The sequence below is a fragment of the Oncorhynchus clarkii genome, chromosome 8 (assembly GCF_045791955.1).
Source record: "Oncorhynchus clarkii lewisi isolate Uvic-CL-2024 chromosome 8, UVic_Ocla_1.0, whole genome shotgun sequence".
In the NCBI taxonomy this organism is placed as follows: Eukaryota; Metazoa; Chordata; class Actinopteri; order Salmoniformes; family Salmonidae; genus Oncorhynchus; species Oncorhynchus clarkii.
The window spans coordinates 2,465,789-2,491,638 of NC_092154.1; the positions used below are offsets into that span (position 1 = coordinate 2,465,789).

The 25,850-nt window shown below is 40.1% G+C and overlaps 1 protein-coding gene across 1 annotated transcript in view; it reads right to left on the reverse strand.

Moving 5' to 3' along the window:
* Nucleotides 1-8,047: 8,047 nt before the first annotated feature.
* The window catches only part of LOC139415458 (intersectin-2-like), a 22,889-nt gene continuing 5,086 nt past the window's right edge, over nucleotides 8,048-25,850 (reverse strand). The window contains exon 5 of the mRNA XM_071163549.1: nucleotides 8,048-8,198. Within this exon, the coding sequence (XP_071019650.1) occupies nucleotides 8,113-8,198 (86 nt within the window). The 3' untranslated portion in view covers nucleotides 8,048-8,112. The remainder of the gene's footprint in view (nucleotides 8,199-25,850) is intronic.

Consider the following 25,850-nt stretch of genomic DNA (forward strand, 5'->3'; position numbering starts at 1 on the left):
ATAGGAGAGAACTAGTTATGGTAGAGAAGATAAGAACAGCCAGGTAGAGAGAGCAGAGAAATAGGAGAGAACTAGTTATGGTAGAGAAGATAAGAACAGCCAGGTAGAGAGAGCAGAGAAATAGGAGAGAACTAGTTATGGTAGAGAAGATAAGAACAGCCAGGTAGAGAGAGCAGAGAAATAGGAGAGAACTAGTTATGGTAGAGAAGATAAGAACAGCCAGGTAGAGAGAGCAGAGAAATAGGAGAGAGAGAACTAGTTATGATAGAGAGAGAGAGAACTAGTTATGATAGAGGAGAGAGAACTAGTTATGGTAGAGAAGATAAGAACAGCCAGGTAGAGAGAGCAGAGAAATAGGAGAGAACTAGTTATGGTAGAGAAGATAAGAACAGCCAGGTAGAGAGAGCAGAGAAATAGGAGAGAGAGAACTAGTGATAGAGGAGAGAGAACTAGTTATGATAGAGAGAGAGAGAACTAGTTATGGTAGAGGAGAGAGAGAACTAGTTATGATAGAGGAGAGAGAGAACTAGTTATGATAGAGGAGAGAGAGAACTAGTTATGATAGAGGAGATAACTAGTTATGATAGAGGAGAGAACTAGTTATGATAGAGGAGAGAACTAGTTATGATAGAGGAGAGAGAACTAGTTATGATAGAGGAGAGAGAGAACTAGTTATGATAGAGGAGAGAGAGAGAACTAGTTATGATAGAGGAGAGAGAGAACTAGTTATGATAGAGGAGAGAGATAACTAGTTATGATAGAGGAGAGAGAGAACTAGTTATGATAGAGGAGAGAGAACTAGTTATGATAGAGGAGAGAGAGAACTAGTTATGATAGAGGAGAGAGAGAACTAGTTATGATAGAGGAGAGAGAGAAAACTAGTTATGATAGAGGAGAGAACTAGTTATGATAGAGGAGAGATAACCAGTTATGATAGAGGAGAGAGAGAACTAGTTATGATAGAGGAGAGAGAGAACTAGTTATGATAGAGGAGAGAAAACTAGTTATGATAGAGAGAGAACTAGTTATGATAGAGAGAGAACTAGTTATGATAGAGGAGAGAGAACTAGTTATGATAGAGGAGAGAAAACTAGTTATGATAGAGGAGAGAGAGAACTAGTTATGATAGAGGAGAGAGAGAACTAGTTATGATAGAGGAGAGCGAACTAGTTATGATAGAGGAGAGAGAACTAGTTATGATAGAGGAGAGAGAGAACTAGTTATGATAGAGGAGAGAGATAACTAGTTATGATAGAGGAGATAACTAGTTATGATAGAGGAGAGAACTAGTTATGATAGAGGAGAGAGAACTAGTTATGATAGAGGAGAGAGAGAACTAGTTATGATAGAGGAGAGAGAGAGAACTAGTTATGATAGAGGAGAGAGAGAGAACTAGTTATGATAGAGGAGAGAGATAACTAGTTATGATAGAGGAGAGAGAGAACTAGTTATGATAGAGGAGAGAGAGAACTAGTTATGATAGAGGAGAGAGAACTAGTTATGATAGAGGAGAGAGAGAACTAGTTATGATAGAGGAGAGAACTAGTTATGATAGAGGAGAGAGAGAGAACTAGTTATGATAGAGGAGAGAGAGAACTAGTTATGGTAGAGGAGAGAACTAGTTATGATAGAGGAGAGAGAACTAGTTATGATAGAGGAGAGAGAGAACTAGTTATGATAGAGAGAGAACTAGTTATGATAGAGAGAGAACTAGTTATGATAGAGGAGAGAGAGAACTAGTTATGATAGAGGAGAGAGAGAACTAGTTATGATAGAGGAGAGAGAGAACTAGTTATGATAGAGAGAGAACTAGTTATGATAGAGGAGAGAGAGAACTAGTTATTATAGAGGAGAGAGATAACTAGTTATGATAGAGGAGAGAGAACTAGTTATGATAGAGGAGAGAGAGAACTAGTTATGATAGAGGAGAGAGAGAGAACTAGTTATGATAGAGGAGAGAGAGAACTAGTTATGATAGAGGAGAGAAAACTAGTTATGATAGAGGAGAGAGAGAACTAGTTATGATAGAGGAGAGAGAGAACTAGTTATGATAGAGGAGAGAGAGAACTAGTTATGATAGAGGAGAGAGAACTAGTTATGATAGAGAGAGAACTAGTTATGATAGAGGAGAGAGAACTAGTTATGATAGAGAGAGAACTAGTTATGATAGAGGAGAGAGAGAGAACTAGTTATGATAGAGGAGAGAGAGAACTAGTTATGGTAGAGGAGAGAACTAGTTATGATAGAGGAGAGAGAACTAGTTATGATAGAGGAGAGAGAGAACTAGTTATGATAGAGAGTGAACTAGTTATGATAGAGAGAGAACTAGTTATGATAGAGGAGAGAGATAACTAGTTATGATAGAGGAGAGAGAGAACTAGTTATGATAGAGGAGAGAGAGAACTAGTTATGATAGAGGAGAGAGAACTAGTTATGATAGAGGAGAGAGAACTAGTTATGATAGAGGAGAGAGAGAACTAGTTATGATAGAGGAGAGAGAACTAGTTATGATAGAGAGAGAACTAGTTATGATAGAGGAGAGAGAACTAGTTATGATAGAGGAGAGAACTAGTTATGATAGAGGAGAGAGAGAACTAGTTATGATAGAGGAGAGAGAACTAGTTATGATAGAGGAGAGAGAACTAGTTATGATAGAGGAGAGAGAGAACTAGTTATGATAGAGGAGAGAGATAACTAGTTATGATAGAGGAGATAACTAGTTATGATAGAGTAGAGAACTAGTTATGATAGAGGAGAGAGAACTAGTTATGATAGAGGAGAGAGAGAACTAGTTATGATAGAGGAGAGAGAGAGAACTAGTTATGATAGAGGAGAGAGAGAGAACTAGTTATGATAGAGGAGAGAGATAACTAGTTATGATAGAGGAGAGAGAGAACTAGTTATGATAGAGGAGAGAGAGAACTAGTTATGATAGAGGAGAGAGAACTAGTTATGATAGAGGAGAGAGAGAACTAGTTATGATAGAGGAGAGAACTAGTTATGATAGAGGAGAGAGAGAGAACTAGTTATGATAGAGGAGAGAGAGAACTAGTTATGGTAGAGGAGAGAACTAGTTATGATAGAGGAGAGAGAACTAGTTATGATAGAGGAGAGAGAGAACTAGTTATGATAGAGAGAGAACTAGTTATGATAGAGAGAGAACTAGTTATGATAGAGGAGAGAGAGAACTAGTTATGATAGAGGAGAGAGAGAACTAGTTATGATAGAGGAGAGAGAGAACTAGTTATGATAGAGAGAGAACTAGTTATGATAGAGGAGAGAGAGAACTAGTTATTATAGAGGAGAGAGATAACTAGTTATGATAGAGGAGAGAGAACTAGTTATGATAGAGGAGAGAGAGAACTAGTTATGATAGAGGAGAGAGAGAGAACTAGTTATGATAGAGGAGAGAGAGAACTAGTTATGATAGAGGAGAGAAAACTAGTTATGATAGAGGAGAGAGAGAACTAGTTATGATAGAGGAGAGAGAGAACTAGTTATGATAGAGGAGAGAGAGAACTAGTTATGATAGAGGAGAGAGAACTAGTTATGATAGAGAGAGAACTAGTTATGATAGAGGAGAGAGAACTAGTTATGATAGAGGAGAGAACTAGTTATGATAGAGGAGAGAGAGAGAACTAGTTATGATAGAGGAGAGAGAGAACTAGTTATGGTAGAGGAGAGAACTAGTTATGATAGAGGAGAGAGAACTAGTTATGATAGAGGAGAGAGAGAACTAGTTATGATAGAGAGTGAACTAGTTATGATAGAGAGAGAACTAGTTATGATAGAGGAGAGAGATAACTAGTTATGATAGAGGAGAGAGAGAACTAGTTATGATAGAGGAGAGAGAGAACTAGTTATGGTAGAGGAGAGAACTAGTTATGATAGAGGAGAGAGAACTAGTTATGATAGAGGAGAGAGAGAACTAGTTATGATAGAGAGAGAACTAGTTATGATAGAGAGAGAACTAGTTATGATAGAGGAGAGAGAGAACTAGTTATGATAGAGGAGAGAGAGAACTAGTTATGATAGAGGAGAGAGAGAACTAGTTATGATAGAGGAGAGAGAGAGAACTAGTTATGATAGAGGAGAGAGAGAACTAGTTATGGTAGAGGAGAGAACTAGTTATGATAGAGGAGAGAGAACTAGTTATGATAGAGGAGAGAGAGAACTAGTTATGATAGAGAGTGAACTAGTTATGATAGAGAGAGAACTAGTTATGATAGAGGAGAGAGATAACTAGTTATGATAGAGGAGAGAGAGAACTAGTTATGATAGAGGAGAGAGAGAACTAGTTATGGTAGAGGAGAGAACTAGTTATGATAGAGGAGAGAGAACTAGTTATGATAGAGGAGAGAGAGAACTAGTTATGATAGAGGAGAGAGAACTAGTTATGATAGAGAGAGAACTAGTTATGATAGAGGAGAGAGAACTAGTTATGATAGAGGAGAGAACTAGTTATGATAGAGGAGAGAGAGAACTAGTTATGATAGAGGAGAGAGAACTAGTTATGATAGAGGAGAGAGAACTAGTTATGATAGAGGAGAGAGAGAACTAGTTATGATAGAGGAGAGAGATAACTAGTTATGATAGAGGAGATAACTAGTTATGATAGAGGAGAGAACTAGTTATGATAGAGGAGAGAGAACTAGTTATGATAGAGGAGAGAGAGAACTAGTTATGATAGAGGAGAGAGAGAACTAGTTATGATAGAGGAGAGAGAGAGAACTAGTTATGATAGAGGAGAGAGATAACTAGTTATGATAGAGGAGAGAGAGAACTAGTTATGATAGAGGAGAGAGAGAACTAGTTATGATAGAGGAGAGAGAACTAGTTATGATAGAGGAGAGAGAGAACTAGTTATGATAGAGGAGAGAACTAGTTATGATAGAGGAGAGAGAGAGAACTAGTTATGATAGAGGAGAGAGAGAACTAGTTATGGTAGAGGAGAGAACTAGTTATGATAGAGGAGAGAGAACTAGTTATGATAGAGGAGAGAGAGAACTAGTTATGATAGAGAGAGAACTAGTTATGATAGAGAGAGAACTAGTTATGATAGAGGAGAGAGAGAACTAGTTATGATAGAGGAGAGAGAGAACTAGTTATGATAGAGGAGAGAGAGAACTAGTTATGATAGAGAGAGAACTAGTTATGATAGAGGAGAGAGAGAACTAGTTATTATAGAGGAGAGAGATAACTAGTTATGATAGAGGAGAGAGAACTAGTTATGATAGAGGAGAGAGAGAACTAGTTATGATAGAGGAGAGAGAGAGAACTAGTTATGATAGAGGAGAGAGAGAACTAGTTATGATAGAGGAGAGAAAACTAGTTATGATAGAGGAGAGAGAGAACTAGTTATGATAGAGGAGAGAGAGAACTAGTTATGATAGAGGAGAGAGAGAACTAGTTATGATAGAGGAGAGAGAACTAGTTATGATAGAGAGAGAACTAGTTATGATAGAGGAGAGAGAACTAGTTATGATAGAGGAGAGAACTAGTTATGATAGAGGAGAGAGAGAGAACTAGTTATGATAGAGGAGAGAGAGAACTAGTTATGGTAGAGGAGAGAACTAGTTATGATAGAGGAGAGAGAACTAGTTATGATAGAGGAGAGAGAGAACTAGTTATGATAGAGAGAGAACTAGTTATGATAGAGGAGAGAGATAACTAGTTATGATAGAGGAGAGAGAGAACTAGTTATGATAGAGGAGAGAGAGAACTAGTTATGGTAGAGGAGAGAACTAGTTATGATAGAGGAGAGAGAACTAGTTATGATAGAGGAGAGAGAGAACTAGTTATGATAGAGAGTGAACTAGTTATGATAGAGAGAGAACTAGTTATGATAGAGGAGAGAGAGAACTAGTTATGATAGAGGAGAGAGAGAACTAGTTATGATAGAGGAGAGAGAGAACTAGTTATGATAGAGAGAGAACTAGTTATGATAGAGGAGAGAGAGAACTAGTTATTATAGAGGAGAGAGAACTAGTTATGATAGAGGAGAGAGAGAACTAGTTATGATAGAGGAGAGAGAGAACTAGTTATGATAGAGGAGAGAGAGAACTAGTTATGATAGAGGAGAGAGAACTAGTTATGATAGAGAGAGAACTAGTTATGATAGAGGAGAGATAACTAGTTATGATAGAGGAGAGAGAACTAGTTATGATAGAGGATAGAGAACTAGTTATGGTAGAGGAGAGAACTAGTTATGATAGAGGAGAGCTAACTAGTTATGATAGAGGAGAGAGAGAACTAGTTATGATAGCGGAGAGAGATAACTAGTTATGATAGAGGAGAGAGAACTAGTTATGATAGAGGATAGAGAACTAGTTATGGTAGAGGAGAGAACTAGTTATGATAGAGGAGAGAGAACGAGTTATGATAGAGGAGAGAGAACTAGTTATGATAGAGGAGAGAACTAGTTATGATAGAGGATAGAGAACTAGTTATGATAGAGGAGAGAACTAGTTATGATAGAGGAGAGAGAACTAGTTATGATAGAGGAGAGAACTAGTTATGATAGAGGAGAGATAACTAGTTATGATAGAGGAGAGAGATAACTAGTTATGATAGAGGAGAGAGATAACTAGTTATGATAGAGGAGAGAACTAGTTATGATAGAGGAGAGAGAACTAGTTATGATAGAGGAGAGAACTAGTTATGATAGAGGAGAGAGAACTAGTTATGATAGAGGAGAGAGATAACTAGTTATGATAGAGGAGAGAACTAGTTATGATAGAGGAGAGAGAACTAGTTATGATAGAGGAGAGAACTAGTTATGATAGAGGAGAGAGAACTAGTTATGATAGAGGAGAGAACTAGTTATGATAGAGGAGAGATAACTAGTTATGGTAGAGGAGAGATAACTAGTTATGATAGAGGAGAGAACTAGTTATGATAGAGGAGAGAGAACTAGTTATGATAGAGGAGAGAACTAGTTATGATAGAGGAGAGAACTAGTTATGATAGAGGAGAGAGAGAGAAATAAAGAGTGAGGATAGACGAACAAAAAGCATTCTAAAGGAGATACAAGCAGAGTGTAGGAAGAGGAGGAGGAAGAGGAGGAGGAGGAATAAGAGGAAGAGGAGGAGGAGGAAGAGGAGGAGGAACAAGAGGAGGGTCTCGCTGGCAGATGAAGAGTTGAGGCTTCCAGGATTGGCTCAGAGAAGAAGAAGTAAGAAGAGGGAGAGGACAAGGTGCCAGCGTTACTTTCCTACAAAGAGATGCAACGTAAAAGAGGAGAGGGGGAGTGAGAGAGAAGAGGAGAGGGGGAGTGAGAGAGAAGAGGAGAGGTGGATGGAGAGAGAAGAGGAGAGGTGGATGGAGAGAGAAGAGGAGAGGTGGATGGAGAGAGAAGAGGAGAAGGGGAGTGAGAGAGAAGAGGAGAGGTGGATGGAGAGAGAAGAGGAGAGGGGGAGTGAGAGAGAAGAGGAGAGGGGGAGTGAGAGAGAAGAGGAGAGGGGGATGGAGAGAGGAGAGGAGAGGGGGAGTGAGAGAGAGAGAGAGAGAGAAGAGGAGAGGGGGAGTGAGAGAGAAGAGGAGAGGGGGATAGAGAGAGAAGAGGAGAGGGGGAGTGAGAGAGAAGAGGAGAGGTGGATGGAGAGAGAGGGAGAGACAGCAGTCATTAATGAAGTCAATATTCCTATCTGTGAACTTCTCCTAACTAGAAAGACTCCTATATCAAATACCTATTAACAATACAAACCTGCTTGGAAACATTTTGTCACTCATTTGAATATGCCTATATAATCATTCCTGTTTCATTAAATGGGGTCTTTATTAAAGGCATCAGTGCTCCCTCTTGATGACATCAATGAATACAGAGGAGGAGGAGGAGGAGGGGGAGGAGGAGGAGGGGGAAGAGGAGGAGGAGGGGGAAGAGGACTGGTAGGTGGAGGGGGGAGGAGGAGGAGGGGGAAGAGGACTGGTAGGTGGAGGGGGGAGGAGGAGGAGGGGGAAGAGGACTGGTAGGTGGAAGGAGGAGGGGAAAGAGGAGGAAGAGTTGTGGACTCACATTACTGCCTGGGGTCGGACTCAGTAGTCATGGTGACGTAATTGGTTGGCAACAGCCCCGTGACCCCGTTGACCTCTCCAATCCACCAATCAGGGTTGTCACTGTCCATAACGTTGATCAGCTGACAATTGGAGAAGCTCATCAAGTCCTAATTGGCTGCTGTGAAGTTGTACCTGGCGATGACCTGGCACAATGGGGTCAAGGGGCGGGGTCAGAGATGCAGGAGGAGGAGTTAGGGACATCAGTGAAATAGAAGGGGAAACAATGATTAGAACTCTCCTTTGTATTCCCCCCCCCCCCCCCCCCACCCGGGTACAGAGGGGTTACAGAGGGGTTACAGAGCCCTGAGAAAGTATTCACACCAAGGTTATAGAGGGGTCACACCCAGGTTATAGACGGGTTATAGAGGGGTCATACCCAGGTTATAGAGGGGTTATAGAGGGGTCACACCCAGGTTATAGACGGGTTATAGAGGGGTCATACCCAGGTTATAGAGGGGTTACAGAGCCCTCAGAAAGTATTCACACCAAGGTTATAGAGGGGTTATAGAGGGGTCACACCCAGGTTATAGAGGGGTTATAGAGGGGTCATACCCAGGTTATAGAGGGATTATAGAGGGGTCACACCCAGGTTATAGAGGGGTCACACCCAGGTTATAGAGGGGTTATAGAGGGGTCATACCCAGGTTATAGAGGGGTTACAGAGCCCTCAGAAAGTATTCACACCAAGGTTATAGAGGGGTTATAGAGGGGTTATAGAGGGGTCATACCCAGGTTATAGAGGGGTTTCACAACCCTCAGAAAGTATTCACACCCAGGTTATAGAGGGGTCACACCCAGGTTATAGAGGGGTCAGACCCAGGATATAGAGGGGTTATAGAGGGGTCACACCCAGGTTATAGAGGGGTTACAGAGCCCTCAGAAAGTATTCACACCAAGGTTATAGAGGGGTTATAGAGGGTTATAGAGAGGTCATACCCAGGTTATAGAGGGGTTACACAACCCTCAGAAAGTATTCACACCCAGGTTATAGAGGGGTCAGACCCAGGATATAGAGGGGTTATAGAGGGGTCACACCCAGGTTATAGAGGGGTTATAGAGGGGTCACACCCAGGTTATAGAGGGGTTACACACCATGATTTTAGAAATGTTTACAAATTAATTCAAAATGAAAAGCTGAGTCAATAAGTATTCAACTCCTTTGTTATGACAAGCCTCAATAAGTTCAGGAGTAAACATTTGCTTAACAAGTCACATAATAAGTTGTATGGACTTGGTAGATGAGTGAAACAAAAAAGAAGACATTGAATACTCCTTTGAGCATGGTGAAGTTATTAATTACACTGGATGGTGTATCAATACACCCAGTCACTACAAAGATACAGGCGTCCTTCCTAATTCAGTTGCCGGAGAGGAAGGAAACCCCTCAGGGATTTCACCATGAGGCCAATGGTGACTTTAAAACAGTTACAGAGTTGAATGGCTGTGATAGGAGAAAACTGAGGATGGATCAACATCATTGTATTTACTCCACAATACTAACCTAAATGACAGAGTGAAAGAAGGAAGCCTGTACAGAATAAAAACATTATGTTTGCAATAAGTCACTAAAAGGAAACGAAGAAGAAAGAAATGAACTTTGTCCTGACTATAAAGCGTTGGGGGCAAATCCATTACTGAGCACCACTATTTATGTTTTCAAGCATGGTGGTGGCTCCATCTTGTTATGGGTATGATTGTCATCGGCAAGGACTAGAGAGTTTTTTAGGATGAAAAGAAACGGAATAGAGCAAAGCACAGGCACAATCCTAGACGAAAACCTGGTTCAGTCTATTTTCCACAAAAGACACTTGGAGACAAATTCACCTTTCAGCAGGTCAATAACCTAAAACACAAGGCCAAATATACACTGGAGTTGCTTACCAAGACGACATTGTATGTTCCTGAGTGGCCTAATTATGGTTTTGACTTAAATCTACTTAAATCTATGGCAAAACTTGAAAATGGCTGTCTAGCAATGATCAACAATCAACTTGACAGAGCCTGAAGAATTTTAAACATGTGCAAATATTGCACAATCCAGGAGTGGAAAGCTCTTTTACCCAGAAAGACTCACAGCTGTAATCGCTGCCAGAGGTGATTCTAACATGTATTGACCCAGGGGTGTGAATACTTATGGAAATGTGATCTTTGTACAGTATATTTCATTTTCAATCATTTCAAAAACATGTTTTCAATTTGTCATTATTGGGTATTGTGTGTAGATGGGTGATGATTGTTGTTTATTTATTCGATTTTGAATGCAGGAATAAGTCCAGGGGTATGAATACATTCTGAAGGCAAAGTAACTGCTTTAATGTCTTTGGAGAGTAGCTGCTGCCTTGACAGGAACTAATGGGGATCCATAATAAACCCCAGGAAGAGTAGCTGCTGCCTTGGCAGGAACTAATGGGGATCCACAATAAACCCCAGGAAGAGTAGCTGCTGCCTTGACAGGAACTAATGGGGATCCACAATAACCCCCAGGAAGAGTAGCTGCTGCCTTGGCAGGAACTAATGGGGATCCACAATAAACCCCAGGAAGAGTAGCTGCTGCCTTGACAGGAACTAATGGGGATCCATAATAAACCCCAGGAAGAGTAGCTGCTGCCTTGGCAGGAACTAATGGGGATCCACAATAAACCCCAGGAAGAGTAGCTTCCTCTTTAGTGGGTAAAGAGGGGTATAGTGGGGTATAGAGGGTGTAGTTGGGTATAGAAGGGTATAGAGGGTATAGAGGCTATACAGTGTATAGAGGGGTATAGTGGGGTATAGAGGGGTATAGTGGGGTATAGAGGCTATATAGTGTATAGAGGGATATAGAGGGGTATAGAAGGATAGAGTGGGTATATAGGAGTATAGTGGGCATAGTGGGGTGTAGTGGGTATAGAGGTTATATAGTCTATATAGGGTATAGTGAGTAATGCGGGTATAGAGGCTATATAGTGTATAGCGGGGTATAGTGGGGTATAGAAGGATATAGTGGATTTAGAGGGGTATAGAGGTTATGTAGGCTATATATGGTATAGTGGGTATAGTGGGTATAGTGGGGTGTAGTGGGTATAGAGGTTATATAGTCTATGTAGGGTATAGTGGGTATAGATGGTATAGTCAGTATATAGGCTATAGATGTTATAGTGGGTATAGAGGGGTATAGTGCGTATAGAGGGGTGTAGAGGGGTATAGTGGCTATAGAGGGGTATAGTGGGGATATAGTCTATAGAGGGGTATAGAGGGGTATAGTGGCTATAGAGGGGTGTAGAGGGGTATAGTGGCTATAGAGGGGTGTAGAAGGGTATAGTGGGTGTATATGCTATTTAGAGTATATTTGGTATAATGGGGATATAGGCTATAGAGGGGTGTAGAGGGGTATAGTGGGTATAGTTGGTATAGTGGGGATATAGGCTATAGAGGGGTGTAGTGTAGAGGTTGACCGATGAATTATATTTTGCCAATTTTTTTTACACCCTCATTTATTTATTTAACTAGGCAAGTCAGTTAAGAACAAATTCTTATTTTCAATGATGGCCTAGGAACAGTGGGTTAACTGCCTGTTCAGGAGGGCAGAACAACAGATTTGTACCTTGTCAGCTCAGGGGATCCAACCTTACAGTTAACTAGTCCAACGCAATAATGACCTGCCTCTCTCTCGTTGTACTCCACAAGGAGACTGACTGCCTGTTACGCGAATGCAGCAAGCCAAGGTAAGTTGCTAGCTAGCATTAAACTGATCTTATAAAAAACAATCAATCATAATCACTTGTTAACTACACATGGTTGATTATATTACTAGATATTATCTAGCGTGTCCTGCGTTGCATATAATCTGACAGCATACAAGTATCTAAGTATCTGACTGAGCGATGGTAGGCAGAAGCAGGCGCGTAAACATTCATTCAAACAGCACTTTCGTGCGTTTTGCCAGCAGCTCTTCATTGTGCGTCAAGCATTGCGCTGTTTATGACTTGAAACTCCCGAGATGAGGCTGGTGTAACCGAAGTGAAATGGCTGGCTAGTTAGCGCGCGCTAACAGCGTTTCAAACGTCACTCGCTCTGAGACTTGGAGTGGTTGTTCCCCTTGCTCTGCATGGGTAACGCTGCTTCGAGGGTGGCTGTTGTCGTTGTGTTGCTGGTTCGAGCCCAGGGAGGAGAGAGGAGAGGGGCAGAAGCTATACTGTTACACTGGCAATACTAAAGTGCCTATAAGAACATCCAATAGTCAAAGGTTAATGAAATACAAATGGTATAGAGGGAAATAGTCCTATAATTCCTATAATAATAGTGGGTATATAGGCTATATAGGGGTATAGTTAAAAAAAATATATATTTTACCTGTATTTAACCAGGTAGGCTAGTTGAGAACACCTTTATTTAACCAGTAAGGGAATACCCCCCTGATTTGTACAAAAATGAATGTCAAAATATTGGCATTGGACAAACCATGTACACGATGTCCAATACCACCCAAAGCGGCGTTGATTCGTGCAAAGTATATGGCAAATGCCATATGGCAATTGCCAATTGTAACACCTCAAAAATCCAACAGGGGGCGAGTGCGCTCCACCTGGGTTTTTCATATTGGAAATGCAACCCAAGTCAACATCCAAAAGAAAAATTTTGAAAAAATGATATTTTTTTCAAAAACTTTTTACCCCTTAAAAAAGTGCTTTCTGGGCCTTTTTTCGAATTTCTTTCGCTTTTTTTGTCAATTACACATGTGTAAGAACTGTATGAATATACTTTTGTCCAATTTTGATATCAATTTTTTTTTTTTTTTAATTACATGCGCATAAGGCATATGTTTTGTCCATTTGCAATATGATTTCATAGGAAGTCAAAAGTCAAAAGTCAAAAATGTCAAAATTTGGTAAAAAACTTCACACATCCTTAAAAAAGTGCTTTCTGGACCGTTTTTCAAAATTCTTTCAATTTTTATGTCAATTACACATGTATAAGAACTTTATCAACATACTTTAGTCATACTTTATTATCATTTTTTTTTTTTTTTACTAGTGCATAAGGCATATGTTTTCTCCATTTGGAATATGATTTCATAGGAAGTCAAAAGTCAAAGTCAAAAGTAACAATTTTCCTCCGTGCAACTGGTGATCTGAAATGTGCAACTGGTGATCTGAAATGTGCAACTGGTGATCTGAAATGTGCAACTGGTAACCCAAAAAAAAATAATTTGATTCTATGTTTCCTTACTTTTTCAAAGTCACTGTGCATTTGCAATATGTTTTAATGGGCAGGTACCATCACGAATTTGTCATGCTATAAAAATCCTGCAGGAATGTGAAATTGACTGGCCCGATGAACTCGGGATGGCTTTGCAGTGATTCTGGGTCATCTCAATCGCTCGTTTGGGTTGATTTCAGAATGTCGCTTTTGGTGATGTTTTTTCACTATAGAATCATATTGCAAATGCACGTGCAACTGCTCACCCAAAAAAAAAATGTTTAGATTTTTTTTGTTTATGTTTCCTTACTTTTTCAAAGTCACTGTGCATTTGCAATATGTTTTTTCACTATAGAATCATATTGCAAATGCACATGCAACTGGTCATCCCCCCAAAAAATGTTTAGATTTTTTTTGTTTATGTTTCCTTACTTTTTCAAAGTCACTGTGCATTTGCAATATGTTTTTTCACTATAGAATCATATTGCAAATGCACGTGCAACTGGTCATCCCCCCAAAAAAAAATTAGATTTTTTTTGTTTATTTTTCCTTACTTTTTCAAAGTCACTGTGCATTTGCAATATGTTTTTTCACTATAGAATCATATTGCAAATGCACATGCAACTGGTCATCCCCCCAAAAAATTTTTAGATTTTTTTTGTTTATGTTTCCTTACTTTTTCAAAGTCACTGTGCATTTGCAATATGTTTTTTCACTATAGAATCATATTGCAAATGCACGTGCAACTGGTCACCCAAAAAAAAAATGTTTTGATTTTTTTTGTTTATGTTTCCTTACTTTTTCAAAGTCACTGTGCATTTGCAATATGTTTTTTCACTATAGAATCATATAGCAAATGCACATGCAACTGGTCATCCCCCCCAAAAAAATTTAGATTTTTTTTGTTTATGTTTCCTTACTTTTTCAAAGTCACTGTGCATTTGCAATATGTTTTTTCACTATAGAATCATATTGCAAATGCACGTGCAACTGGTCACCCAAAAATAAAAAATTTGGATTTTTTTTGTTTATGTTTCCTTACTTTTTCAAAGTCACTGTGCATTTGCAATATGTTTTTCACTATAGAATCATATTGCAAATGCACATGCAACTGGTCATCCCCCCAAAAAAAATTTAGATTTTTTTTGTTTATGTTTCCTTACTTTTTCAAAGTCACTGTGCATTTGCAATATGTTTTTTCACTATAGAATCATATTGCAAATGCACATGCAACTGGTCATCCCCCCCAAAAAAAATTAGATTTTTTTTATGTTTCCTTACTTTTTCAAAGTCACTGTGCATTTGCAATATGTTTTTTCACTATAGAATCATATTGCAAATGCACATGCAACTGGTCATCCCCCCCAAAAAAATTTAGATTTTTTTTGTTTATGTTTCCTTACTTTTTCAAAGTCACTGTGCATTTGCAATATGTTTTTTCACTATAGAATCATATTGCAAATGCACGTGCAACTGGTCATCCCCCAAAAAAAAATTTAGATTTTTTTTGTTTATTTTTCCTTACTTTTTCAAAGTCACTGTGCATTTGCAATATGTTTTTTCACTATAGAATCATATTGCAAATGCACATGCAACTGGTCATCCCCCCAAAAAAAAATTAGATTTTTTTTATGTTTCCTTACTTTTTCAAAGTCACTGTGCATTTGCAATATGTTTTTTCACTATAGAATCATATTGCAAATGCACATGCAACTGGTCATCCCCCCAAAAAAAATTTAGATTTTTTTTGTTTATGTTTCCTTACTTTTTCAAAGTCACTGTGCATTTGCAATATGTTTTTTCACTATAGAATCATATTGCAAATGCACGTGCAACTGGTCATCCCCCCAAAAAAATTTTAGATTTTTTTTGTTTATTTTTCCTTACTTTTTCAAAGTCACTGTGCATTTGCAATATGTTTTTTCACTATAGAATCATATTGCAAATGCACGTGCAACTGGTCACCCAAAAATAAAAAATTTGGATTTTTTTTGTTTATGTTTCCTTACTTTTTCAAAGTCACTGTGCATTTGCAATATGTTTTTTCAGTATAGAATCATATTGCAAATGCACATGCAACTGGTCATCCCCCCCAAAAAATTGTAGATTTTTTTTGTTTATGTTTCCTTACTTTTTCAAAGTCACTGTGCATTTGCAATATGTTTTTTCACTATAGAATCATATTGCAAATGCACGTGCAACTGGTCATCCCCCCCCAAAAAAATTAGATTTTTTTTGTTTATTTTTCCTTACTTTTTCAAAGTCACTGTGCATTTGCAATATGTTTTTTCACTATAGAATCATATTGCAAATGCACGTGCAACTGGTCATCCCCCCAAAAAAATTTTAGATTTTTTTTGTTTATTTTTCCTTACTTTTTCAAAGTCACTGTGCATTTGCAATATGTTTTTTCACTATAGAATCATATTGCAAATGCACGTGCAACTGGTCACCCAAAAATAAAAAATTTGGATTTTTTTTGTTTATGTTTCCTTACTTTTTCAAAGTCACTGTGCATTTGCAATATGTTTTTTCAGTATAGAATCATATTGCAAATGCACATGCAACTGGTCATCCCCCCCAAAAAATTGTAGATTTTTTTTGTTTATGTTTCCTTACTTTTTCAAAGTCACTGTGCATTTGCAATATGTTTTTTCACTATAGAATCATATTGCAAATGCACGTGCAACTGGTCATCCCCCCAAAAAAATTTTAGATTTTTTTTGTTTATTTTTCCTTACTTTTTCAAAGTCACTGTGCATTTGCAATATGTTTTTTCACTATAGAATCATATTGCAAATGCACGTGCAACTGGTCACCCAAAAATAAAAAATTTGGATTTTTTTTGTTTATGTTTCCTTACTTTTTCAAAGTCACTGTGCATTTGCAATATGTTTTTTCAGTATAGAATCATATTGCAAATGCACATGCAACTGGTCATCCCCCCCAAAAAATTGTAGATTTTTTTTGTTTATGTTTCCTTACTTTTTCAAAGTCACTGTGCATTTGCAATATGTTTTTTCACTATAGAATCATATTGCAAATGCACGTGCAACTGGTCATCCCCCCCCAAAAAAATTAGATTTTTTTTGTTTATTTTTCCTTACTTTTTCAAAGTCACTGTGCATTTGCAATATGTTTTTTCACTATAGAATCATATTGCAAATGCACGTGCAACTGGTCATCCCCCCAAAAAAATTTTAGATTTTTTTTGTTTATTTTTCCTTACTTTTTCAAAGTCACTGTGCATTTGCAATATGTTTTTTCACTATAGAATCATATTGCAAATGCACGTGCAACTGGTCACCCAAAAATAAAAAATTTGGATTTTTTTTGTTTATGTTTCCTTACTTTTTCAAAGTCACTGTGCATTTGCAATATGTTTTTTCAGTATAGAATCATATTGCAAATGCACATGCAACTGGTCATCCCCCCCAAAAAATTGTAGATTTTTTTTGTTTATGTTTCCTTACTTTTTCAAAGTCACTGTGCATTTGCAATATGTTTTTTCACTATAGAATCATATTGCAAATGCACGTGCAACTGGTCATCCCCCCCAAAAAAAATTAGATTTTTTTTGTTTATTTTTCCTTACTTTTTCAAAGTCACTGTGCATTTGCAATATGTTTTTTCACTATAGAATCATATTGCAAATGCACATGCAACTGGTCATCCCCCCAAAAAAATTTTAGATTTTTTTTGTTTATGTTTCCTTACTTTTTCAAAGTCACTGTGCATTTGCAATATGTTTTTTCACTATAGAATCATATTGCAAATGCACGTGCAACTGGTCACCCAAAAATAAAAATTTTGGATTTTTTTTGTTTATGTTTCCTTACTTTTTCAAAGTCACTGTGCATTTGCAATATGTTTCAATGGGCAGGTACCATCACGAATTTGTCATGCTCAAAATTTTTTAGATGTATTTTTTTTTGTTTCTTACTTTTTCAAAGTCACTGTGCATTTGCAATATGTCTTAAAGGGCAGGTACCATCACGAATTTGTCATGCTATAAAAATCTTGCAGGAATGTGAAATTGACTGGCCCGATGAACTCGGGATGGCTTTGCAGTGATTCTGGGTCATCTCAATCGCTCGTTTGGGTTGATTTCAGAATGTCGCTTTTGGTGATGTTTTTTAACTATAGGATCATATTGCAAATGTACAAGAGTCAAGTGGACAAGAGTCCATCAGTCAATTAGATATCATTCTGACCACCAAACTGATACAAACTGACACCAAACCCACTTTTTCCAACTCGTTTAGTAGCCAACTATTACATACTTCAGAGCTGGCCCAAAATTCACAACCCCTTCGGTTCAAACCATAAAAAAACCATAAAACACGTAGTTACGTTCTAGCTGCGGGTCCATTTCTTATGTTATGTGTTGGCCTAGCTGAGGCGACCCCGAATCCCAAGTTTCGGCTCGATAGGTCATTTGGTGTCCGAGAAAAACCCTAATTGGTGCTGAAAATCCACTATTTTCCATGACTTGCTACGGGGTCCTTGAATGAGCTATTGGACAGAAACGTTGGGGTCTGTCTATATGGGCCGAGACGTTTGCAATGCACCTAGTCTTGCGACTCTGGGACATTTCTAAATGTCGTCATTTTCGTGATGCAAAAATGAATTGAAGTTATTTCAAATGTACGAGGCTGTTTCTCGGTCCGAGAACCTTTTAGAGCCACGTAACTCACCACGCACCATCTACGGGAGGTCTAGAACAGGTTTCTAAAGTTTCGGAACTCTAGGTCCGACGGTTCTTTTTTAGCTCCAACAAAGCTAACTATTGGAGCCACTGTCTGTCTCTACGCACCCCAATACGTCCCTCCTTCCAAGTTGTGTTTTAGTGTGATTTTTTTTTCCTTTGAATTTTTTTGGGAAAAATGACTGATTTACAGTTCATGGGGGTTGCCTAATCACACATATGAAGTTTTGGAAAGATCAGACTTTTTTAACCCTTCGAAACAGCCCCTAAGACACCAATTATGGCACTTCCGGTTGGCACAGGAAGTTATAAATCAACACATATCCTCATTGGGGTATGCTGTTACAGAATCCTGAGTTTTAAGTCCTTACGTTAAGAATTGACTGATCTACACAGGGTTGAATGCACTATGTCTATCAAACTGCATGCAGTGTATGGGTAAACACTTTTAGGGGCATTTTAACCACTTCCGGTTGGTCCAGGAAGCTTAGAATCAACACAGGTAGACCTCATAGTGGCCTGATGGACTGGTACCGAAGACAGGTTCATACGGCATTCATAACCCACATAGGCCTCAGGTTGAAATTAGGGGTGCAGGCAATGTATTCCTATGGGGAGAGATGACACTGTAATCTGTGAGATCAAAAAACACTGTTTTACTGTTAAGGGTTAATGCCACACGGTCAAGGTTAGGCTTGTTCAGATCGGGAGGACCTTAGGAACATTCATGTGGTGCAATTTTTCTTCTCACTCTAACGGTTCTCTCACTGTCACCCAAAAGCAAATGACATTGTGGTGCAGGCTTCATTTTGGGCCTACTATTCTAATGCTCGCTGCGCCTAGACCGAGCGAGCTACGGTCAAGCGGGATATCTCGCTGAACTCGGTATGGCCTAGGGATTATGGTAATGCCATTTCCTGCTCTCTGTGTCTTTAAGCACCGCACTTTATCACTCCATCCTTCCTGTGTGTGTGTGAGGGAGCTTTTCTTTGACATCTGTTGGGATTAATGACTGATTTACAGTTCAGAAGGGTTACCTAGTCACACATATGAAGTTTTGGAGAGATGTGACTTTTTTAACCCTTCGAAACAGAGAGTGTGACCCAATTAAAGGCACTTCCGGTTGGCACAGGAAGCTATAAGTAAACACATGTCTTGATTTACATAGCCACTTACAGAATCCCGAGTTTTAAGTCTTTACGTTAAGAATTGACTGATCTACACAGGGTTGAATGCACTATGTCTATCAAACTGCAGGCAGTGTATGGGTAAACACTTTTAGGGGCATTTTAACCACTTCCGGTTGCTCCAGGAAGCTTAGATTCGACACAGGTAGATCTCATAGTGGCCTGATGGACTGGTACCGAAGACAGGTTCATACGGCATTCATAACCCATATAGGCTTCAGGTTGAATTTTGTGGTGCAGGCAATGTATTCCTATGGGGAGAGATGTCACTGTAATCTGTGAGATCAAAAAACCCTGTTTTACTGTGAAGGGTTAATGCCACACGGTCAAGGTTAGGCTTGTTCAGATCGGGAGGACCTTAGGAACATTCATGTGGTGGAATTGTGCTTCTCACCCTAACGGTTCTCTCACTGCCACCCAAAATCAATTGACATTGTGGTGCAGGCTTCATTTTGGGCCTTCTTTTTTTCAAGTTTGCTGCACTCAGAACGAGCTACGGTCAAGCGGGGCGTCTCCTTGAACTCGGCACAGTCTGGAGACTATGGTGATGCCATTTTTTGTGTTGATTTCAGAATGCCATTTTGGTGATGGTCCCTCTCCGTTTAAACATATTGCAAATGTACAAAAGTCAACTAGCAAGTCAGTGTCCATCAGTCAATTAGATGTCATTATGACACCAAATGGATATCAATTGACACCAAACCCACTTTTTCCTACTCATTTAGTAGCCAACTATCACATATGTCAGAGCAGTCCCATAATTCACAGCGCCTTCGGTTTAAAACATAATAAAAAGGTAAAACACATAGTTACGTTCTAGCTGCGGGTCCAGTTCGGACATTATGTGAAGGCCTATGTGAGGCGACCCCGAATCCCGAGTTTCGGCTCGATAGGTCATTTGGTGTCCGAGAAAAACCCTAATTGGTGCTGAAAATCCACTTTTTTCCATGCCTTGCTACGGGGTCCTTGAACGAGCTATCGGACAGACACGTCGGAGTCCGTCTCTATGGGCCGAGCCGGTTTCAATGCACCTAGCCTTGCGTCTCTGAGACTTTTCTAAACGTCGTCATTTTCGTAATGGTCAAAATGAATTGAAGGTATTGCAAATGTACAAGGCTGTTTCTCGGTCCGAGAACCGTCTAGAGCCACGTAACTCACCACGCACCATCAACCGGAGGTCTAGAACAGGTTTCTAAAGTTTCGGAACTCTAGGTCTGACGGTTCTTTTTTAGCTCCAACAAAGCTAACTATTGCAGCCACTGTCTGTCTCTACGCACCCCAATACGTCCCTCCATCCAAGGTGTGTTTTAGTGTGATTTTTTTTTCCTTTGATTTTTTTGGGGAAAAATGACTGATTTACAGTTCATGGGGGTTGCCTAATCACACATATGAAGTTTTGGAAAGATCAGACTTTTTTAACCCCTCGAAACAGCCCCTGAGACACCAGTTATGGCACTTCCGGTTGGCGCAGGAAGCTATAAATCAACACATATCCCCATTGGGGTATGCTGTTACAGAATCCTGAGTTTTAAGTCCTTACGTTAAGAACTGACTGATTTACACAGGGTTGAATGCACTATGTCTGTCAAACTGCAGGCAGGGTATGGGTAAACACTTTTAGGGGCATTTTAACCACTTCCGGTTGGTCCAGGAAGCTCAGAATCAACACAGGTAGACCTCATAGTGGCCTGATGGACTGGTACCGAAGACAGGTTCATACGGCATTCATAACCCATATAGACTTCAGGTTGAAATTAGGGGTGCAGGCAATGTATTCCTATGGGGAGAGATGACACTGTAATCTGTGAGATCAAAAAACACTGTTTTACTCTTAAGGGTTAATGCCACACGGTCAAGGTTAGGCTTGTACAGATCGGGAGGACCTTAGGAACATTCATGTGGTGGAATTTTTCTTCTCACCCTAACGGTTCTCTCACTGTCACTCAAAAGCAAATGACATTGTGGGGCAGGCTTCATTTTGGGCCTACTTTTCTAATGGTCGTTGCGCTTAGACCGAGCGAGCTACGGTCAAGCGGGATAGCTCGTTGAACTCAGCACAGTCTGGAGACTATGGTGATGCCATTTTTTGTGTTGATTTCAGAATGCCATTTTGGTGATGGTCCCTCTCCGTTTAAACATATTGCAAATGCACAAAAGTCAACTAGCAAGTCAGTGTCCATCAGTCAATTAGATGTCATTATGACACCAAACCCACTTTTTACTACTCATTTAGAAGCCAACTATCACATATGTCAGAGCAGTCCCATAATTCACAGCGCCTTTAGTTTAAAACATAATAAAAAGGTAAAACACATAGTTACGTTCTAGCTGCGGGTCCAGTTCGGACATTATGTGAAGTCCTATGTGAGGCGACCCCGAATCCCGAGTTTCGGCTCGATAGGTCATTTGGTGTCCGAGAAAAACCCTAATTGGTGCTGAAAATCCACTTTTTTCCATGCCTTGCTACGGGGTCCTTGAACGAGCTATCGGACAGAAACGTTGGGGTCTGTCTCTATGGGCCGAGCCGGTTTCAATGCACCTAGCCTTGCGTCTCTGAGACTTTTCTAAACGTCGTCATTTTCGTAATGGTCAAAATGAATTGAAGGTATTGCAAATGTACGAGGCTGTTTCTCGGTCCGAGAACCGTCTAGAGCCACGTAACTCACCACGCACCATCGACCGGAGGTCTAGAACAGGTTTCTAAAGTTTCGGAACTCTAGGTCTGACGGTTCTTTTTTAGCTCGAACAAAGCTAACTATTGCAGCCACTGTCTGTCTCTACGCACCCCAATACGTCCCTCCATTCAAGTTGTGTTTTAGTGTGATTTTTTTTTCCTTTGAATTTTTTGGGGAAAAATGACTGATTTACAGTTCATGGGGGTTGCCTAATCACATATATGAAGTTTTGGACAGATCAGACTTTTTTAACCCTTTGAAACAGCCCCTGAGACACCAATTATGGCACTTCCGGTTGGCACAGGAAGCTATAAATCACCACATATCCTCATTGGGGTATGCTGTTACAGAATCCTGAGTTTTAAGTCTTTACGTTAACAACTGAGTTATTTACGGAGGGTTTAGTATGTGTGTGTTATTTCAGAAAATCATTTAACCAGGTAGAAAATCACAGAAATCTCGCAGAGCTCCGCAGCACACTTTAAAAAGATTCGTATGAACACCCTGCAACTGGATCTGTAACCGTTGAAAAAAAAAAACGCCTATTTGTGACCATTGCCAAGTTGTCATTGTTCCGTTTCTCTTAAATGACGATAGATAAATGGCTGGTTCTTTTTTTATTGACACCGGAGGCTCCTTGACTTTGACCTGAAGTGGAAAAATAATTTCTCTATTTCCATTTAGGACCTTTAATCCCAGAAAAACGGCCATAACTCAAAAACCGTCGAGGCCTAGACGCCATCTTGTTCGGGGCCAACTGCCCATTATGCCAAACCTACGCTCACCGAGTTTCGGCTTCGAAATATTTTCCGTTTTCGAGATAAGGCCCCGTCGTGATTCGTGATGTTTTGCCAAATTGCCATATGATTCCGTATGCCCTCTTGTGGGAAATTCCGGGATAGCGGAAAAACGGTCCAAAACTTGTTTATTTTATAAAACGGAAACCGAATGTCCGACAAAGTTCATTTGATGACTTCCCGGTAGGTCTGGCCCTACCGCACGGCCCGACGCCGACCGCGAATTTTACAAACGATTTCGGACGTCTAGTAAGGGACCGTACATTTGCAATATGGACTTTCTCACTGATCATACACGAAATGCCGAAATGTTCCCTTAAGGTATGTTAGGCAAGTTGAGAACACCTTTATTTAACCAGGTAGGCTAGTTGAGAACACCTTTATTTAACCAGGTAGGCTAGTTGAGAACACCTTTATTTAACCAGTTAGGCTAGTTGAGAACACCTTTATTTAACCAGGTAGGCTAGTTGAGAACACCTTTATTTAACCAGGTAGGCTAGTTGAGAACACCTTTATTTAACCAGGTAGGCTAGTTGAGAACACCTTTATTTAACCACGTAGGCTAGTTGAGAACACCTTTATTTAACCAGGTAGGCTAGTTGAGAACACCTTTATTTAACCAGGTAGGCTAGTTGAGAACACCTTTATTTAACCAGGTAGGCTAGTTGAGAACACCTTTATTTAACCAGGGAGGCTAGTTGAGAACACCTTTATTTAACCAGGTAGGCTAGTTGAGAACACCTTTATTTAACCAGGTAGGCCAGTTGAGAACACCTTTATTTAACCAGGTAGGCCAGTTGAGAACACCTTTATTTAACCAGGTAGGCTAGTTGAGAACACCTTTATTTAACCAGGTAGGCCAGTTGAGAACACCTTTATTTAACCAGGTAGGCCAGTTGAGAACACCTTTATTTAACCAGGTAGGCAAGTTGAGAACACCTTTATTTAACCAGGTAGGCCAGTTGAGAACACCTTTATTTAACCAGGTAGGCCAGTTGAGAACACCTTTATTTAACCAGGTAGGCTAGTTGAGAACACCTTTATTTAACCAGGTAGGCTAGTTGAGAACACCTTTATTTAACCAGGCAGGCAAGTTGAGAACACCTTTATTTAACCAGGTAGGCTAGTTGAGAACAAGTTCTCATTTACAACTGTGACCTGGCCAAGATAAAGCAAAGCAGTTCGACACATACAACGACAAAGAGTTACACATGGAGTAAAACAAACATACAGTCAATAATATAGTATAAACAAGTCTATATACGATGTGAGCAAATGAGGTGAGATAAGGGAGATAAAGGCAAAAAAAGGTCATGGTGGCAAAGTAAATACAATATAGCAAGTAAAACACTGGAATGGTAGATTTGCAGTGGAAGAATGTGCAAAGTAGAAATAAAAATAATGGGGTGCAAAGGAGCAAAATAAATAAATACAGTAGGGAAAAGGTAGTAGTTTGGCATAAATTATAGGTGGGCTATGTACAGGTGCAGTAATCTGTGAGCTGCTCTGACAGTCGGTGCTTAAAGCTAGTGAGGGAGATAAGTGTTTCCAGTTTCAGTGATTTTTGTAGTTCGTTCCAGTCATTGGCAGCAGAGAACTGGAAGGAGAGCCGGCCAAAGGAAGAATTGGTTTTGGGGGTGACCAGAGAGATATACCTGCTGGAGCGCGTGCTACAGGTGGGTGATGATGTGGTGACCAGCGAGCTGAGATAAGGGGGACTTTACCTAGCAGGGTCTTGTAGATGACATGGAGCCAGTGGGTTTGGCGACGAGTCTGAAGCGAGGGCCAGCCAACGAGAGCGTAGAGGTCGCAGTGATGGGTGATATAAGGGGCTTTGGTAACAAAACGGATGGCACTGTGATAGACTGCATCCAATTTATTGAGTAGGGTATTGGAGGCTATTTTCTAAATGACATCGCCGAAGTCGAGGATCGGTAGGATAGTCAGTTTTACAAGGGTATGTTTGGCAGCATGAGTGAAGGATGCTTTGTTGCGAAATAGAAAGCAAATTCTAGATTTAACTTTGGATTGGAGATGTTTGATGTGAGTCTGGAAGGAGAGTTTACAGTCTAACCAGACACCTAGGTATTTGTAGTTGTCCACATATTCTAAGTCAGAGCCGTCCAGAGTAGTGATGTTGGACAGGCAGGCAGGTGCAGGCAGCGATCGGTTGAAGAGCATGCATTTAGTTTTACTTGTCTTTAAGAGCAGTTGGAGGCCACGGAAGGAGAGTTGTATGGCATTGAAGCTTGTCTGGAAGTTAGTTAACACAGTATCCAAAGAAGGGCCAGAAGAATACAGAATGGTGTCGTCTGCGTAGAGGTGGATCAGAGACTCACCAGCAGCAAGAGCGACCTCATTGATGTATACAGAGAAGAGAGTCGGTCCAAGAATTGAACCCTGTGGCACCCACATAGAGACTGCCAGAGGTCCGGACAACAGGCCCTCCAATTTGACTTACTGAACTCTGTCTGAGAAGTAGTTGGTAAACCAGGCGAGGCAGTCATTTGAGAAACCAAGGCTGTCGAGTCTGCCGATGAGGATGTGGTGATTGACAGAGTCGAAAGCCTTGGCCAGATCAATGAATACGGCTGCACAGTAATTTTTCTTAGCGATGGCGGTTAAGATATCGTTTAGTACCTTGAGCGTGGCTGAGGTGTACCCATGACCAGCTCTGAAACCAGATTGCAGAGTGGAGAAGGTACGGTGGGATTCGAAATGGTCGGTAATCTGTTTGTTGACTTGGCTTTCAAAGACCTTAGAAAGGCAGGGCAGCATGGATATAGGTCTATAACAGTTTGGGTCTAGAGTGTCTCCCCCTTTGAAGAGGAGGATGACCACGGCAGCTTTCCAATCTATGGGAATCTCAGACGATACGAAAGAGAGGTTGAACAGGCTCGTAATAGGGGTTGCAACAATTTCGGCAGATAGTTTTAGAAAGAGAGGGTCCAGATTGTCTAGCCCAGCTGATTTGTAGGGGTCCAATTTTGCAGATCTTTCAGAACATCAGCTGACTGGATTTGGGAGAAGGAGAAATGGGGAAGGCTTGGGGTTGCTGTGGTATAGTGGGTAGAGGGTATAGAGGGGTATAGTGGGTATTTAGGTCATAGTGGGTATAGAGGGGTATAGTGGGTATTTATGTCATAGTGGGTATAGTGGGTAGAGGGTATGGAGAGGTATAGTGGGTATTTAGGTCATAGTGGGTATAGTGGGTAGAGGGTATAGAGGGGTATAGTGGGTATTTAGGTTATAG